Source organism: Triticum aestivum, chromosome 5D (assembly GCF_018294505.1).
Source record: "Triticum aestivum cultivar Chinese Spring chromosome 5D, IWGSC CS RefSeq v2.1, whole genome shotgun sequence".
Taxonomy (NCBI): domain Eukaryota; kingdom Viridiplantae; phylum Streptophyta; class Magnoliopsida; order Poales; family Poaceae; genus Triticum; species Triticum aestivum.
Window position 1 is genome coordinate 3,637,476 of NC_057808.1, and position 17,165 is coordinate 3,654,640.

At 47.4% G+C, this 17,165-nt stretch overlaps 3 protein-coding genes and 1 long non-coding RNA gene across 6 annotated transcripts; 2 read left to right on the forward strand and 2 right to left on the reverse strand.

The window, feature by feature from the left end:
* Positions 1-1,073: 1,073 nt before the first annotated feature.
* LOC123119027 (uncharacterized) lies at positions 1,074-5,545 on the reverse strand. Of its 3 annotated transcripts, XR_006458396.1 has the most exons (6): positions 4,862-5,544; positions 4,697-4,780; positions 3,398-3,542; positions 3,104-3,251; positions 2,177-2,949; positions 1,074-1,883 (listed from the first exon to the last, which is right to left on the reverse strand). It is a non-coding gene; the product is annotated as an uncharacterized lncRNA (long non-coding RNA). The 3 variants fall into 3 exon arrangements; XR_006458395.1 differs by having other exon boundaries at positions 1,074-1,880; positions 2,177-3,251; positions 4,862-5,545; XR_006458394.1 differs by having other exon boundaries at positions 2,177-3,251; positions 4,862-5,545.
* A 3,018-nt stretch (positions 5,546-8,563) lies between these two features.
* On the forward strand, positions 8,564-10,458 carry LOC123119028 (AAA-ATPase ASD, mitochondrial). The gene has a single exon (XM_044538666.1). It carries the CDS (start codon positions 8,656-8,658, stop codon positions 10,222-10,224), a length of 1,569 nt encoding a protein of 522 aa, XP_044394601.1. The 5' UTR covers positions 8,564-8,655; the 3' UTR covers positions 10,225-10,458.
* Positions 10,459-11,588: 1,130 nt separating this feature from the next.
* On the forward strand, positions 11,589-13,268 carry LOC123119030 (AAA-ATPase ASD, mitochondrial). The gene has a single exon (XM_044538669.1). The coding sequence runs from the start codon at positions 11,617-11,619 to the stop codon at positions 13,105-13,107; it is 1,491 nt and encodes a 496-aa protein (XP_044394604.1). The 5' UTR covers positions 11,589-11,616; the 3' UTR covers positions 13,108-13,268.
* Positions 13,239-15,785, reverse strand: LOC123119029 (protein NUCLEAR FUSION DEFECTIVE 4). Its single transcript, XM_044538667.1, has 2 exons — positions 15,302-15,785; positions 13,239-14,564 (listed from the first exon to the last, which is right to left on the reverse strand). The coding sequence occupies exons 1-2, from the start codon at positions 15,740-15,742 to the stop codon at positions 13,401-13,403; spliced, it is 1,605 nt and encodes a 534-aa protein (XP_044394602.1). The 5' UTR covers positions 15,743-15,785; the 3' UTR covers positions 13,239-13,400.
* Positions 15,786-17,165: the final 1,380 nt, after the last annotated feature.

A 17,165-nucleotide genomic window follows, 5' to 3' on the forward strand; every position in this document is an offset into this window, starting at 1 on the left:
TGATTGAATCCTCGGCATCGTGGTTCATCCGATGAGATCATCGTGGAACACGTGGGAGCCAACATGGGTATCCAGATCCCGCTGTTGGTTATTGACCGGAGAGGCGTCTCGGTCATGTCTGCATGTCTCCCGAACCCGTAGGGTCTACACACTTAAGGTTCGGTGACGCTAGGGTTGTAGAGATATGAGTATGCGGAAACCCGAAAGTTGTTCGGAGTCCCGGATGAGATCCCGGACGTCACGAGGAGTTCCAGAATGGTCCGGAGGTGAAGAATTATATATAGGAAGTCCAGTTTCGGCCACCGGGAAAGTTTCGGGGGTTATCGGTATTGTACCGGGACCACCGGAAGGGTCCCGGGGGTCCACCGGGTGGGGCCACCTGTCCCGGAGGGCCCCATGGGCTGAAGTGGGAAGGGAACCAGCCCTTAGTGGGCTGGGGCGCCCCATGGGCCTCCCCCCTGCGCCTAGGGTTGGAAACCCTAGGGTGGGGGGGCACCCCACTTGGCTTGGGGGGGAAGCCACCCCTCCTTTCCCCCTTGGCCGCCGCCCCCCCTTGGAGATCCCATCTCCCAGGGCCGGCGCCCCCCAGGGGGCCTATATAAAGGGGGGGAGGGAGGGCAGCAACGCAACAGCCTTGGGCGCCTCCCTCCTCCCCTGCTACACCTCTCCCTCTCATAGAAGCTCGGCGAAGCCCTGCCGAGACCCCGCTACTTCCACCACCACGTCGTCGTGCTGCTGGATCTCCATCAACCTCTCCTTCCCCTTGCTGGATCAAGAAGGAGGAGACGTCGCTGCACCGTACGTGTGTTGAACGCGGAGGTGCCGTCCGTTCGGCACTCGGTCATCGGTGATTTGGATCACGACGAGTACGACTCCATCAACCACGTTCATTGTAACGCTTCCGCTCGTGATCTACAAGGGTATGTAGATGCACTCCTTTCCCCTCGTTGCTAGTATACTCCATAGATGCATCTTGGTGAGCGTAGAAAAATTTTAAACTTCTGCTACGATCCCCAACACTACCTTCATAATGGATAGTAACATATGAATGATAACATGCAAGCCTTCATTAATTGAGATATAGACTCATTTTACCTTGGGGTGTGTTATGTTACAGTAACATATTATGTTACCACAATCAGCTCTCTCCTCATTAACTCCATGCCACATAAGCAAATTTATCTTGGGATGTATTATGTTACTATCTAAGTTACTCCCACTATGACTAGGGTTCGGCTCCTCTGCAGTCACGTTATTACTGCACGGGTACTGTACCAACTCACATTAGCCGTCCAAATCTGACGACTCTCGCTACCCCCACTTGATTCTGTTAATAAATGGAAACAAACAGCTAATTATGTGGTACAAAATCTCCTACGGCTGCAGGATTGCCGCCAAACAGAACCACGAAGATACTCACATTGGCGCCAAACAAAACACACCCTGATAATCACCTTGGCGCCAAACAGCGACCTCTTTGCATTTGTCCCGCTCATCTTCCTCGTTCCTCCTTTTGCCCTATCTTTCTTCTGATCGTCCTCCATGTTCAGAGCGCAACCAAGGCAAGCTAAGGAGCCGAACCCTGGCGCAGATCAACTCCCTTTTGCCCTATCTTTCTTTTGATCGCCCTTCGTGTTCAGAGCGCAACCAAGGCAAGATAAGGAGCCGAACCCTGGCGCAGATCAACTCCCTTTTGCCCTATCTTTCTTCTGATCGTCCTTCGTGTTCAGAGCGCAACCAAGGCAAGATAAGGAGCCGAACCCTAGCGCAGATCAACTCCCTTTTGCCCTATCTTTCTTCTGATCATCCTCCATGTTCAGAGCGAAACCAAGGCAAGCTGATCCATAGGCGATGAAGATTATCTCCCTTTTGCCTTCCTTCTTCTAGCAACAAAAAAGAAGACAATTAATCTCAAGGTATGTGACATATGCTCTAACTGTATTCATATTCTCAAGGCACACAATTTGTAGATTGAGTTTGCTATGGTACTATTTTCTTAAATGGAGGATGATAAGGGCAAGATGCAAAACTTATTTTCTGCACCTTTTAGATTATGTTAGAGTGAAAAAATAATTTTAATAGAAGTGATCTCTATTGTTTTGGACAACCTCAAGATAAAATGCATGAATATATTCAAATATTTACTTGTAAGATAGATGATTTGCTCATCAAGTACCTGGGATTTCCAAAACATTACAGGAGATTAATGCAGATGATCTCCCTTTTGTTGTCCTTCTCCTAGCAACAAAAAAGAAGAGAAAGTCTAATGGAGAATATGACTAGCTCTAATGAGGATGCTAACAGGTACCGACAGTTTTGTTAAATTCTCAGGTCATATCACCTTATGATTGTAGTGTAAACATACAAACAAATAATTTATGTGTAATTTTTATAGGAAAAATGTGGTTCCTAGTTGGATGCCTCGGATTGGTATGAAATTCAATTCCACAAAAGAGGCTTGGAACTTTTGGACATGTTATGGAGGTCATATTGGTTTTGATGTAAGGATAAATTATGAAAACAAGAGCAAACTCGATGGAGTAATCACTTCAGCAAGATATGTTTGTTCCAATGAGGGCTACAGAAGAAAAGACAAAAGGGATAATAGTACAAAGCGTCCTCGTGCAGAAACAAGGACCGGCTGCAATGTTCGAATGGGAATTACTATAGACCGAGAAGCAGGAAATTATGAGGTGCATGAGTTAGTTGTTGAACACAACCATGTCTTGCAATTACCTGGGACAAGCCACTTGATGCCATCACAGAGGAAGATTTCGGCCTTGCAAGCATTTGAAATTGAAACAACAGATGATTCAGGAATTGTACCTAGAAAAGCCCATGAGCTAGCAAGTCGACAAGTTGGTGGTCCACTAAACCTTGGCTACACATCTCGTGATCGCAAGAACCACTTGCGAACCAAGCGACAAAGGGACCTGATGTATGGTGAAGCTGGAAGTATGCTCAAGTATTTTAGAGATAAAAAGAATGAGAATCCTGCATTTGAATATGACATGCAACTAGATTGCGATGAAAATATAGCAACTATCTTCTGGGCTGATGCAAGGATGATAATTGACTATGCTCATTTCGGTGATGTTGTTACCTTCGATACAACATTTGGGACAAACAAAGAGTACAGACCCTTTGGTGTGTTTGTTGGCTTCAACCATTTCAGAGAAATGGTCATTTTTGGTGCTGCACTTTTATATGATGAGACATTTGAATCATTCAAATGGTTGTTCAACACGTTCCTATCAGTGCATAACAAAAAACAACCAAGGACAATCTTTATTGATCAAGATGTAGCAATGGGTAATGCAATTCAGGCAGTATTTTACCGAAGCATGGCATGGGTTGTGCACTTTTCACATAATGCAAAATGCCATCAGGCACTTACCTCATAAGAAAAAAGACGAGGATGGACCAAATGTACTTGCTGATTTCAGTGCTTGCATGTACAAGTATGAGGAAGAGGAAGCCTTTGAAGACGCTTTCAAGTCCATAAGAAGCAATGTGGAAACACAAACTTGGTTGGACAGCATCTACAAAGTAAAAGAGAAATGGGCAAGATGTTACATGAGGAATGCTTACACTATAGGCATGAGAAGCACACAATTAAGTGAGAGCTTGAACAGTGACTTGAAAGACCATCTAAAGTCTGCTCTTGACATCCTTCGGTTTTTCAAGCACGTAGAGAGGGTTGTGCAAGGAAAAAGAGATAATGAGGTAAATGAGGAATATGAGTCTAGGAAAAAATTACCTAGAGTCAGAATGAGGACTCTTATGGTAATACAAGCGAGCAAAGTTTACACACCATGCATATTTGAATATTTTCAGAATGAATATGAAAGATCCATCTCAGCATACATCAAGCCATCGGTACAACACAATGTTTATACTGTTGTGATTGCAAGTCTTGACCCAGAATTTTCATATGAAGAAGAATGCAAAGTTCTAGTAGACTATGGAGAGCAAAAGGTTCTATGCAATTGTGGGCAATTTGAAAGAGTTGGTATATTGTGTAGTCATGCTTTGAAAGCCCTTGATGTCATGAATATTAAATATCTTCCAGGCCACTATATTTTGAAGCGATGGACTCGAGAAGCACGAAGTGGAACTATTCAAAACAGCCATGGAAACATTGTTTTGGAAGACCCTAGATCGGAAGATAGGCAACAATTGAAGTTTTTCATGCACGATCTCCATGGCATAGCTTCCCAAGCAGTTGCATCAAAAGAGTGCATCAAACTAGTAGATGATGCTTTGAGGATTCTTAGGAAGCAAGTTGAAGAAAAAGCTCCTACTACTACATGCACAACTGAAGATATATCTAAAGAACCAGAGGATTGTCTACAGGCCGCTTGCCTAAAGAAAAAAGAAATTCCGATTAAGAATTCGAGACGAAAGAAATCATGGCTTGACAACCAGCACCCCAATAAAAAGAAGGAGACAAATAAAGTTGTACCAAAAAATCAAACTCATCCGGTAAATCTCTTCCACCTATCTAACCAGAGTACTTGCTAAAAAGACTAACATTTGCTCGGTTTTCTTTTCATAGAGAAGAGAGAATGACATTCCACTAGCACAATACCAATCACCTATAGAGCAAATGGCTGGAACAAGTGCAAATGGGTTACTGACTAACTGAAATTAAACTCAGTACACATGCATGTACCACTACTGGTTACTGACTAACCATATGGCCGTGAAGAATTAACGGATTATCAAACAATCACATGCTCTCCCTTGCTCTGCTTTCACTCTTCTAACATCAAGAAAGCTGCAGTACGTACAAGACGAACAAACAATGAAGAAAGGAAGAAATCGGTTCTAAGTAACAGGCTAGCAGCAAGAAATTCACCTCCTGCGCGACGACCATTGGGTTCTTCTGCTATTGGGGCTTGTCGCTTGGCCGGGCAGGAGTGCTGCGAGGTCCAGCTGCCGCGCCGCTGCCACTGTTTTCCCAGTGGATTTGACCGGATTTGGCCGGAGACACGCCGCTGCCGTCAGACGCCTCCTGCGGTCGAAGAATCTTGGGGCGCCCATCGTGGAGGGCGTCGCAGCGCGGCGGGCCGGCGGCCCAGGCATATGAGAATCGCCGTCCTCTGGCTGCTACCCTCCTATGGCGTAGACCACCCCTCCTATGGCTGCTACCCTCCTCCGCTTCCAGGTCGCTCGGGCTACTCTGGGAGTCGCCGTCCTCGTATTCCTTATCGAGCCCGCCGGTATGAGCCTCCAGCTTGCCGTCGTCGTCGGGCTCGTTGAGCTCGCCGTTGTGCGGCAGCAGCGTCTCAGGTGGATTCGCGCGGCACCTTCATCCCCCGACCATTCATTGCAGCAGCCGGTAGAAGCCATGGGGGCACGCGGATGGATAAGAAGCAGCGCAAAGAGGTGAGCCTACGAAGGGAGGGCATCGCCGGAGCAGTACAAGCTGACCGGATTTGGCCGGAGCAGCGCTTGCGGTGGGGAAAAACAGTGACCAGTCCTCTCTAGAGGAAGGAGACAAGACAGAGAGGGGAACAGTGTGGCATGTGGGTCTTTTTTTTATGAGTGGCCGGTGCGAGGCTTGTCACACAGCGATTGAGCCATTGGATTAAAATGAACGATGGATCCTAGCAGCTACAGCACGCGTGCAGTAATATCTTTGTTCTTCGCCCTCCCCTACCAGCCATTGATCATATTCGAAGTGAAAAAACCATGTCTATATACAACATGGACCTGCTACACTAAATAGTAACTACACATCGACATTGTGTCATCAACATTGGAGACTTTCATCCTGTTGTGTTGTGGTGTTAGGGAGACGTTCAAAGGTGTCAAATGCAAGAAAGCCAAGAGTGTATGCGTGTGATACTACACTAATTTATCCTCTTTACAACCTATATATGTTCACCTAATACCTGTTTTTTTTCTTAATAAAGGATGGATCATGCAGATTGATATTGTATATCATTGCGAGACATAATAGATAGAAATTTGCAATAGACCACTTCCACAAAACTCCCTTACAGAGCTGCGATCAAGGTCTTCAAACTCCTTTGCAACAAAATTAGTTGCAAAGCCAGACCTGATTTCGAAAAGACTTCTGAGCCTTCTATAGACTATGGCGCTTTTTTCCCTCTACTATAGATTTAGAAGTATCTGCACATGCCGCAGACACAAGATACAAAGCCCAGGGTTATATGTAAAATTTAGTTAGCCTATTTGTTTCTAAATCATCAAGATCATCAAGAATTAACCTATGTTATAATCTGAAATGATCATGCTGGAATTAACTTTATGATGGTCTTAGCAAACATGGTGCTATTTATGGTGAGCTGATTAGTTGTAGGGCTATTGAACATATTTACTGCAGTTTGGGCGCAAAATCCTTCAGCTTAACCATTCCTACATGTACATTATCCTGCATATATAGTTCATTAAAGGGTGTACTGTTCATCCTAAATGATTACTATTCTGTAAACAAGCAATATCTATGACGTGTGTGTGTGTGTGTGTTAGATTTCATTAGGTTCGAAGGAAGTTTACAGGTATGATTGTATTCTTTTCAAGATTACTACTGCACACTCAGATTCATTCCCTTTCCTTTTTTTGACAAAACACAACATCACTGCATTTACATTCAGAACAGGAAATAAAGTTCAGAGAAACATCTACCGAGCTAGACATGAGAGAAATAAAACAGCAAGATTAAATCATCCGGACATCCTTCAGATGAACTAGGCGCACGGTTAAATATTTATATGCACATAATGTTCTTGCTCGATAATAGCAGATAACTTTAGTTTCATAGGCAAAAGCAATGAAAAAAGTAGCGCCCTATAACAAAGTACCACCGGTCTTAAAGTACGCCATTAGAGTGCTATATTGCACCATAGGATGCTATTAGCGAGACACTGCATACATTGGTTTATTTAGCGAGACATTTCTTACCACACTATGGTCTTCTATCAGCGGCGCTATAACGCGCTATTTTTTCAGTGGTAAAAGTATCCAAATTGCCGACGATTGATTTGATAAATTATTTATGCATATGATCACAATGTTTCACTATTAGTTGTTTTGAAGATACCAAGAAAGGTTGATTTTTAATAACTCGATTCATACTACCCTTTTTCTGTTAGAGCTATTGCCACATGTCAACAAGATAGTATGTAAGAAGAAATTCCAGTTTTTTTTGCAGAAGTTCCTCTTAGAGTTATCCTTCGAGATAACAAAGAATTATTTCTAAGTAGTTATCTTTCATATTCAACTAATAAGAGCTACTTCAAATATTCTTATATTGAAAAAAAAATCCTCAAAATATTTCATGGATACATACATGTTATGCTGATAGATCAGGAAAAGCCAATTGTGTCATTGTAAACTTAAGATTTTGCCCTTACCTTAAATTATCAAAATTAGTTTCAGATTTACATAATGGTCTGTTGATGGTACTGCATGTACTATATTTACAATACATGTAAAGCATCAGAGTATATCCAGATCCAGTATGGATCTATTAATTTTTGTGTCCACGAGATATCTCAAGCTTTATGTGTAATTATTTAGGCATTATGGTCTTACTTTATGTGTAATTCTTTTCAAATTTCGGTACAGCAATTCATCTCAAGCTTTTATGTCAAGCATTTATTTACATAAGCAATAAAATGCTGCGATAAATGCGCATACTTCTAAATACGTGATCTGATATACATGTTTTATAGAGATGAATAAATGCTTGCATACATGTTTAATTTACATAAATGTGCATATAGCGTATATCTAATTAAGCAAAGAGTACTGAAATATAGGTGTACCAGTTGGTGAGACATACATACGAATTTACATTTTTAGTGTTCATTTTATGTTCCTTAATTGCTAGCCCGTGCAGGTGCACGGGTTGACTGGCCTAATCCGGCCAGGAATTAGAACGAAAAGGCCCACCACCCGCACCTATTAACTCTTGGACTCGCCTCCGCATGCGACCCCGCGGCGAGCCACGTCATCATTGCCGTTCCTGTCTCGGCCTCACCTGGGTCCCAGCATCTCTCTGCCGCTTGCCGCGCTGCCCCTGTCTCGGCCTCGGTGCTGCGCCTTGCCTCCTCCTTCCTTTCCCGCAAAAATCGACCGCTCCAATGCAAATTCAGTTAACTTACATAGAACTATTGCGATAAATATTACATGGCCTCAGCTTCGATTTGCCGACGACTGAACATGCATGTCACCGGCCTACCTCGTCTCTGTTCTATACTCGGCTGTCAGTCTCAGAGATGCAATCCATGAGCTTAAAACAGCGACGGAGATTTTTGCAATCAACAATCGGAGCATCATCTTGGCTTTTGGCCACAAAGTAGAGACTGAACGAGCCAATTCCGCATTTGCCACTGCCTTGAGAGTTAAGTAACTCCGTTTCCTTGGACTGTTCCATCGACGCCCGCCGCTTCTTCTCGCCTCCGACAGCTCCTCCTCACCTGCTCCCACGCAGACGGCGACGACGACGAAGACGACAACGGCGACGACTACACGTTGCTTAGCTTCAACCTAAGCAGATCACCGCACGAATCATTGGCATTATATATATGCGTCCAGGTCGAGCTACAGCCTTCCATCGGGACAAGACCGCCCTAGACACAACATCAAGTTGACGTCCAGTTGCAGCAAGCAACGGCGGCGATGATGGTGGAGAGGTGGGCAGGGTTCGGGTCGGCGATGGCGACCGTCATCTTCCTCTGGTCCGTTGTGCAGAACTACGTCCCTCCCACCTTCCGCCTCTACCTCACCGCCTGGGCCGCCAAGGTCGCCGCCTGCTTCAACCCCTACCTGCAGATCACCATCTCCGAGTACGGCGCCGAGCGCTTCCAGCGCAGCGACTTCTTCCTCGCCGTCGAGGCCTACCTCAGCGACGCCTGCGCCCGCCGCGCACGCAAGCTCAAGGCCGAGCTCGTCAAGGACAGCAAGAACCTCCGGGTCACCGTCGACGACCACGAGGAGGTCACCGACGACTTCTCCGGCACAACCATCTGGTGGTACGCCTCCAAGCGGCAGTCCAAGGCCCAAGTCATCACCTTCTACCCCGGCGAGGACGAGCGGCGCTTCTACAAGGTTGTCTTCCATAGGCGCCACCGCGACCTCGTCGTGGACTCCTACCTGCCCTTCGTGCTCGGCGAGGGCCGCGCCGTCACCGTCAAGAACCGCCAGCGCCGTCTCTTCACCAACAACGCCAGCCGCAACTGGAACCCCTACCGCAGCAAGAGCGTCTGGAGCCACGTCCCCTTCGAACACCCCGCCACCTTCGACACGCTTGCCATGCACCCCGATGAGAAGGAGGCCATCGTTGACGACCTCATGGCGTTCCAGGAGAGCAAGGACTACTATGCCAAGGTCGGCAAGGCGTGGAAGCGCGGGTACCTCCTTTATGGACCGCCCGGCACCGGCAAGTCCACCATGATCGCCGCCATGGCCAACTTCCTTGACTACGACGTCTACGATCTCGAGCTCACAGCTGTCAAGAACAACACCGAGCTGCGGAAGCTCTTCATCGAGACCACGGGCAAGTCCATCATCGTCATAGAGGACATCGACTGCTCCATCGACCTCACCGGAAAACGCCGCAAGGACAAGAAGGCCTCTAGTGACAAGGACTCCGACGATGATGACAAACCCAAGCTACCGATGGATCCAGAGAAGGACGACGCCACCAAGGTGACGCTCTCGGGCCTCCTCAACTTCATTGATGGACTTTGGTCTGCTTGCGGGGGTGAGCGGATCATCATCTTCACTACCAACCACAAGGACAAGCTCGATCCGGCGCTGATCCGTCGAGGAAGGATGGACAAGCACATCGAGATGTCATACTGCCGCTTCGAGGGCTTCAAGGTGCTCGCCAAGAACTACTTAGATGTCATCGAGCATGAGCTGTTTGGGGAAATTCAGCGGCTGCTCGAGGAGACCGACATGTCGCCCGCCGACGTTGCAGAGAACCTGATGCCAATGTCGAAGAAGAAAAAGAGGGACCCTGATTTGTGTTTGTCGGGCCTCGTCAAGGCACTCAAGCAGGCCAAGGAAGACGCGGCAGCAGCAGCGGCGGCCAAGGCGAAGGAGGAAGAAGAGGCCAAGGAGGCTGAAGCAAAGAAAGACAAGGAGAAAGAGGAGGCGGGGTTGAAGAAAGCCAAGGAGGAAAACAAAGGGAAGGACAAAGCACCGGAGGAAGCCAATGGAGACATCAAGGAAGGTGACAAGTGAAGTGACATCAAGAAAGGAAGCAAAGGAAAAAAGAATTAGCTTGTTCACTAGTGCCCCCTTCTACAAAAGATAAATGCATCTTTGAAATGAAAACCTCTAAACTGAAATATTATGTGTAGCATCTCTCATTTGTAATATATATGTGCCCCCTTACCTATATACTCCCTCCTTGTAGATATTTGTTTTATCTCTAATTTGTAGTACTATTTCTGGTAAAACTATAGAAAATGCTAACAAGACCCATTCGGTTTACCTACACCAAAATGCTAAGAAGTTTTTCTACAGGGAATTAAACCTAAACATGGCATAAGAAGCTTCCCTACCATTTCATCAACACAATATCGTCACTACGCATGACAGTGAAAGAATATCGTCACAATCGGAACTTACCTAGTAATTAATTGATTAAGCAACCCAAATCTGAATTAATTGATTAAGCGACCCAAATCTGAATTTGCCCTTCTACCTAGTAATTAATTGATCAAGCAACCAAGTTCTGCATCTTTTCCATGCGTGCATGAACTTTCCCAGCTACTCTTCACCTGCTCCGACGACAACAACGACCAGCGGTCGCGCTGAAGTCAACTTAAGTAAATCACCACACAAAGCAGGCCAAGGAAGACGCGGCAGCAGCGGCAGCCAAGGCGAAGGAGGAAGAAGAGGCCAAGGAGGCTGAAGCAAAGAAAGTTAAGGAGAAAGAGGAGGCGGAGGTGAAGAAAGCCAAGGAGGAAAACAAAGGGAAGGACAAAGCACCGGAGGAAGGCAATGGAGACATCAAGGAAAGTGACAAAGTGAAGTGAAATCAAGAAAGAAAGCCAAGGAAAACAGAATGAGCTTGTTCACTAGTACAGAAATAAAATGCGGTGTGGAATATTATGCGTCGCATCTCCCATTTGTAATATGTGCCCCCTTACGTATATAGATATTTGTTTCATCTCTCATTTGTAATATTTCCGATAAGACTATACAAAATGCTAACAAGACCCATTCGCTTTACCTACACCAAAATGGCAACAAGTTTTTCTATAGGGAATTAAACCTAAACATGGCATAAGAAGCTTCCCTACCATTTCACCAACACAATATGCAACTAGCAATCGGAACTTACCCTGCTCCATCCAGTAATTGATTGATTATTAAGCAACCCAAATCTGAATTTGCCCTTCCACCTATTAATTAATTGATTAAGCAACAAAGTTCTGCATCTTTTCCATGCGTGCATCAACTTTCCATAGCTACTCTTCACCTGGTCCGACGGCAACAACGACCACCACCGGTCGCGCTGAAGTCGACTTAAGTAAATCACCAGACAGAACTCCAGCATTATATATAAACGCACACGAACAAAGATCTCCAGCGTTGCATCAAGAAGAAGAAGAGAGCTAGCAGGCCATGGCAGCGCTGGTGGAGAGGTGGGCGGGGTTGGGGTCGGCCATGGCGAGCATCATCTTCCTGTGGTCCATGGTGCAGAACCACATCCCGGTTACCCTCCGCCTCTACCTCACCGCCTGGGCCGCCAAGCTCGTCGCCTGCTTCAGCCCCTACCTCCAGATCACCATCTTGGAGAACAGCGCCGAGCGCTTTCAGCAAAGCGAGTTCTTCTACGCCGTTGAGGCCTACCTCAGCGACGCCTGCGCCCACCGCGCCAGCAGGCTCAAGGCCGAGCTCGGGAGCGACAGCAGCAACCTCCAGGTCTCTGTGGACGACCATGAGGAGGTCACCGATGAGTTCTCTGGTGTGACGCTCTGGTGGTACGCTTCCAAGAAGCATTCCAAGGGGAATGTCATCAGCTTCTACCCTGGCGAGGATGAGAGACGCTTCTACAAGGTCGTCTTCCACAGAAGCCACCGTGACCTCATCGTCGACTCCTACCTGCCCTTTGTCCTCGCCGAGGGACGCGCCGTCATCGTCAAGAACCGCCAGCGCCGCCTCTTCACCAACTGTGGCGGTAGACGGAGGCGCTACCTTCGCAATAGCGTTTGGGACCATGTTAAGTTTGAACACCCGGCCACGTTCGACACGCTCGCCATGGACACCGACCAGAAGGAGGCCATCATGGACGACCTCATCGCGTTCAAGGATGGCAAGGAGTACTACACAAAGGTTGGCAAGCCATGGAAGCGGGGGTACCTATTGTACGGCCCGCCCGGCACCGGCAAGTCCACCATGATTGCCACCATGGCCAATTTCCTTGATTACGACGTCTACGACCTCGAGCTTACGTCGGTCAAGAACAATACCGAGTTGCGAAAGCTCTTCATCGAGATGACAAGCAAGTCCATCATCGTCATCGAGGACATCGATTGCTCCATCGACCTCACTGGTAAGCGCCGCAAGGACAAGAAGGCCTCTAGTAACAAGGACTCTGACAATGAATATGAACCCGACCCGACGGAGCCGCGGAAGGACGATGAAAGCAAGGTGACGCTCTCAGGCCTACTCAACTTCATCGACGGGCTATGGTCAGCAAGCGGCGGTGAGCGGATCTTCATCTTCACCACCAACCATAAGGAGAAGCTGGACCCGGCGCTAATTCGGCGGGGTAGGATGGACAAACACATCGAGATGTCCTACTGCCGCTTTGAGGGCTTCAAGGTGCTCGCCAAGAACTACCTAGATATCGTCGAGCATGTGTTGTTTGGCGAGATCCGGCAGCTGCTCGAAGAGACCGACATGTCACCGGCCGACGTGGCAGAGAACCTGATGCCCATGTCAAAGAAGAAAAAGAAGGACCCGAACATGTGCTTGGCAGGCCTCATCGCGGCGCTCAAACAAGCCAAGAAAGACGCGGTCACGACTGCAGCAGTGGCAAAGGCGAAGGAGGAAGAGGAGGCAGAAGCAAAGAAAGCCAAGGAGAAAGAGGAACCGAAGGAAGATAAATGAAAGGACAAACATGACAGGAAGCCAGGTAGCCAACCAAGACATCAAACAAGACAACCCAACTCTCTTATATTTCTTTACAGAGGGAGTATGTATCACTCAGCTTATTTTCGGATAAATATGTGTCACTCAACTGAAATAAAAAAATATTGGTTTCTTTTTCATTTGCTTATTAACACAGGAAGCGACCATTGTATTGTTACTATATAAAGAGAGTGCTACAATACCAAATGCTAACATGATATTGCTGCAAGAACACAAGGGAAACTGAGAGTCGTTTGCATATATACATTTCCTCATTTATCTACAAAAGAGAGCAGTCGGGCGTATATAACCCGCCTATAAAACTTCCTTGTTCTGATAAACAATACAAAAGCAACAGCAGACCCAAAGACGCAGACACATGCCATGATCATGAAGGAGAGCGCAAAGCAGTGCTTACCAGCGCAGGCAAGCTCACCTTGCGGTGACTCCTTGTCATAGATAAACCCGACCACGCGCACCGAGAGGATGTAAGAGCCAACAGGGCTTGCGACGGCCACCGTGTTGAAGATGGTGCCGAAATGGTTTAGCCCGAAGATCTCTGACGTTATGCTCGGCATCAAAGCCCACTGAGACCCATAGCACAGGCCGACGAGGACCGAGCCGATGTAGAGGGACGCGTGGAAACCGGAGGAGATGATGGCATGGCCTACACCCATGACCAGAAGTGTTGCTGCTATGAAGAAAGGCCTGCTCACTCCTCGCGACCTGAGGAAGTGATCAGAGACGTAGCCTGCGCCGAACCTCCCTGAGAAGTTCCAAATGCTCCATAGCGACACCAGAGTGCTGGTCTCCCTGCTCGTGTAGCCAAGGGAGCCCCCGATCTGACTGATGTTGTTCACGGTGGCCAGCCCCGACCCCATTCCGCAGGCCATCGCGAGGAAGAGCAGCCAGAAGTCGAGTTTGCACATGGCCTGCACCACGTTCAGGTTCTCTGCTTTTTCCGACAACATGTCCTGACTATTAGATCCCGCAAGCGGTGTGCTAGAGCTGGCGTTCTCCGAATCCTGCTGCGCAGTCTCCTCATGAAGAAGTAAACCAGTTTGTTCTTCCGACGTTGGTTCTTCTCGCTGCTTCGATTCCGACCTCTGAGCCCATACAACAATAGCTACTGGAGACATGATCAGCAGCAGGAGTATCGCGAAGCAAACGCTCTGCCCGGCTGAACTTATCACGAATACTTGGTCGCAGATTATGACAACCATCAGGAACCCAGCAACAGTAACGGCCATGAGAGAGAAAGCATCAAGGAACTTCTTGTTGTACCGCTGATGAGCGCTGTGGACGTCGACAAAGTACATGAGCAGCAATGCGATGGCTGTGGGTAGTATTGCCAGCATAAGTATGAAACTGCCGGGATCAATACGGAGAGTGCGCTGTACTTGGACCAGTATCGCGCCACTCAAGCCAAGAAAACCCTGTTTGGAAATTAAACAGATGAATCGATGTCATTGAAAAGAGTAGGACACATCACTGCTTGTGTAAGAAGACAAATACTAGTTTGCTTTGTTGCTGAGAAACAGAGTGGAGGTTGGGATTATTGAGCAAATTAAGTGTGTGCGATGTTGGATCCACACAAGTTCACATCATCAGAGTTACGAATACAGTTAAGGTGAAAACTCAAGACAACAACACTGAAAGTTCGGGCAATTACGACAAAAACGATAGCTCCACCAGGTGTGGCAGGTGAAGGACGAGGCCAGCGAATGAACGCTGCATTATTGGCTCTCTGATGTCTCTGGACCAGAAAACATTATTATGAAACAGTTCCTGTACCTACACAACTGTACTTTTCTAGAACCAGTGATGCTGACTTCCAGGGAGCAAGAATTCCCAGAATGGTTGTGCTGGATAATGTTAACATCATTGTACTTTTCTAGAACGGTTTATCTCTAAGGTTGTGTTGCATAAAAATTACTCTCCTTGACTACTTTCAGCATACATCTCTGCACTACTGTGGTATGCCACCAAAACAGATTTCTCCACATAAAAATGGAACAAAACAGATCCTTTCACATGCCTGTGGATTGGAGCAGACAAAGCCTGTGGATTTCTTGTAACTCACAGAGCAAATTACTGATGCAGAGCAACAGAGCATAGACTGAATACTACTGTACAACAAAACAGAGTAAGGGGATCGATCGGCAGCAGGTACCTTCATGATGCCGATGACGGTGCCGCGGCGGTCGGGGAAGTTCTCGACGGCGGTGACAACGTCGGCCGTGTTCATGAAGGTCTGCGCCTGCGCGGCGAGCAGCATGTAGAGGCAAACGAGCGGGAGCGGGGCGGGGACGACACCCGCGACGGCGAGCCACATGGGGAGGTACCCTGCGGCGCAGAGCGCGGCGCCGGTGAGGAGGACGATCCAGGGGTGTCGGCGCCCTCCCGCGGGCGCCCACGCGGCGAGGAGGCCCGAGAGGACCCCGACGTTGGCGCCGACGTCCTTGAAGAAGGCGACGGCGTCGAGCGCGGACTGGTCGTAGCCCTGCGACGCCTTGAGCGCCGGCGAGTAGACGCCGAAGCAGTAGCTGCCGCCCGCGAAGCACTGGATCAGCGCGCTCGCCGCCAGCGCCGACCACCGCGTCCTGGCCGCCATCGCCGCCGCAACACAAGAGGAAGAAAAGAATGTCTTTTTTAGCTCGGTGGCTTCAAGGACCTCTCTTTGCGCTGCCACGTGAGCTACGTGACACCCACTAGCCGCCATGTTTCACTGACAGCGTGGGCCCACTGAGAAGAAGCCATAGCAATTGTGAGAAGAAAATGGAGAATGTTTTTCTTTTTCTAGGAGAAGGTGACTTTTTTTAATTTGAGCATGATTATCGAACAATCAATTTCTTAGCATGGATCCAAGCCAAGTTGTTGAGGCATTTTTTCTTTTGCATGATTAGTAATGCATCTGAACGTTGTTATTTGTTATAATCCAAATGAATTTTGAAATAAAATAGTTCCAACATAAATTCAACCTGCAAGATGGAACACCCATGTCACAAATTTGAAGTCTAATTTATAATATAGTTCGGGAGAAAAAGACAAATTCGACTCTGATAGTACACAACAAAACATTAGTTGGGCTTTAAATTTTGCCCATTGCCACTGTCAATACTACTTTTGTTTTTGGACCTTGACATTAGTTGAGACTCAAAAGGTACTTGATTTTTGTGATATTATCGGTTCATGTTGTGCCCATTTGTAGACTTTTTCTCAGATTTGTTTTGAAAACATCTGTATGTACAAGCCGAATCCCGGTGCAGTACAAGCCCTGGTGCACTATATACTTACCAACAAGGGAGATGTGTTGTTGGTTGAAAAATGGCAGCAGTTAACAACTTGGGCCTAATATTTGACACGAACTTAAACCATTTGCAGTGTTATTTTCAGGCTGGTTATTGCTATGGAGAATGAAACATCCATGCTATTGATAAAGAACAATCTCACAAAATTGGATCTATCTTCTTGTGCTATTATTGCTGAAATTAAGAGGCGCACTATAAGTCGAAGGAATTGCCAAGCTTTGTGTACGTCCGGAATCTTGCCCGGCGTCTGCATAAGAGAAAATCTCCCGCCCTCCTCTTCAAGCTGGATATAAAAAAGGCCTTCGACTCGGTCAAGTGGGGATACATTCTCGAGCTTATGCAACATTTGGGGTTCCCCCCTAAATTTAGGGCTTGGATTGCGGCGCTTCTATCCTCATCTTCGTCAAGAATCCTATTAAACGGCGTGCCTGGCCCTCCGATCTTGCATGGGAGTGGATTCCGGCAGGGGGACCCCCTATCCCCCCTCCTTTTTGTCCTGGCGATTGATCCCTTGCATAAGATTCTGGACCTAGCCACTCGGAAAGGGCTTCTTCACAAGCTTCGCGGTCGGGGTGCCATCATGAGAACCTCCCTATATGCGGACGATGCGGCGGTCTTCGTGGCGCCAATCAAGAGGGACATTGACAATCTTGCTGCTATCTTGCGGGGCTTCGGTGAGGTGACGGGCCTATGCACCAACTTCCAGAAAAGCTCGGTCGTACCAAT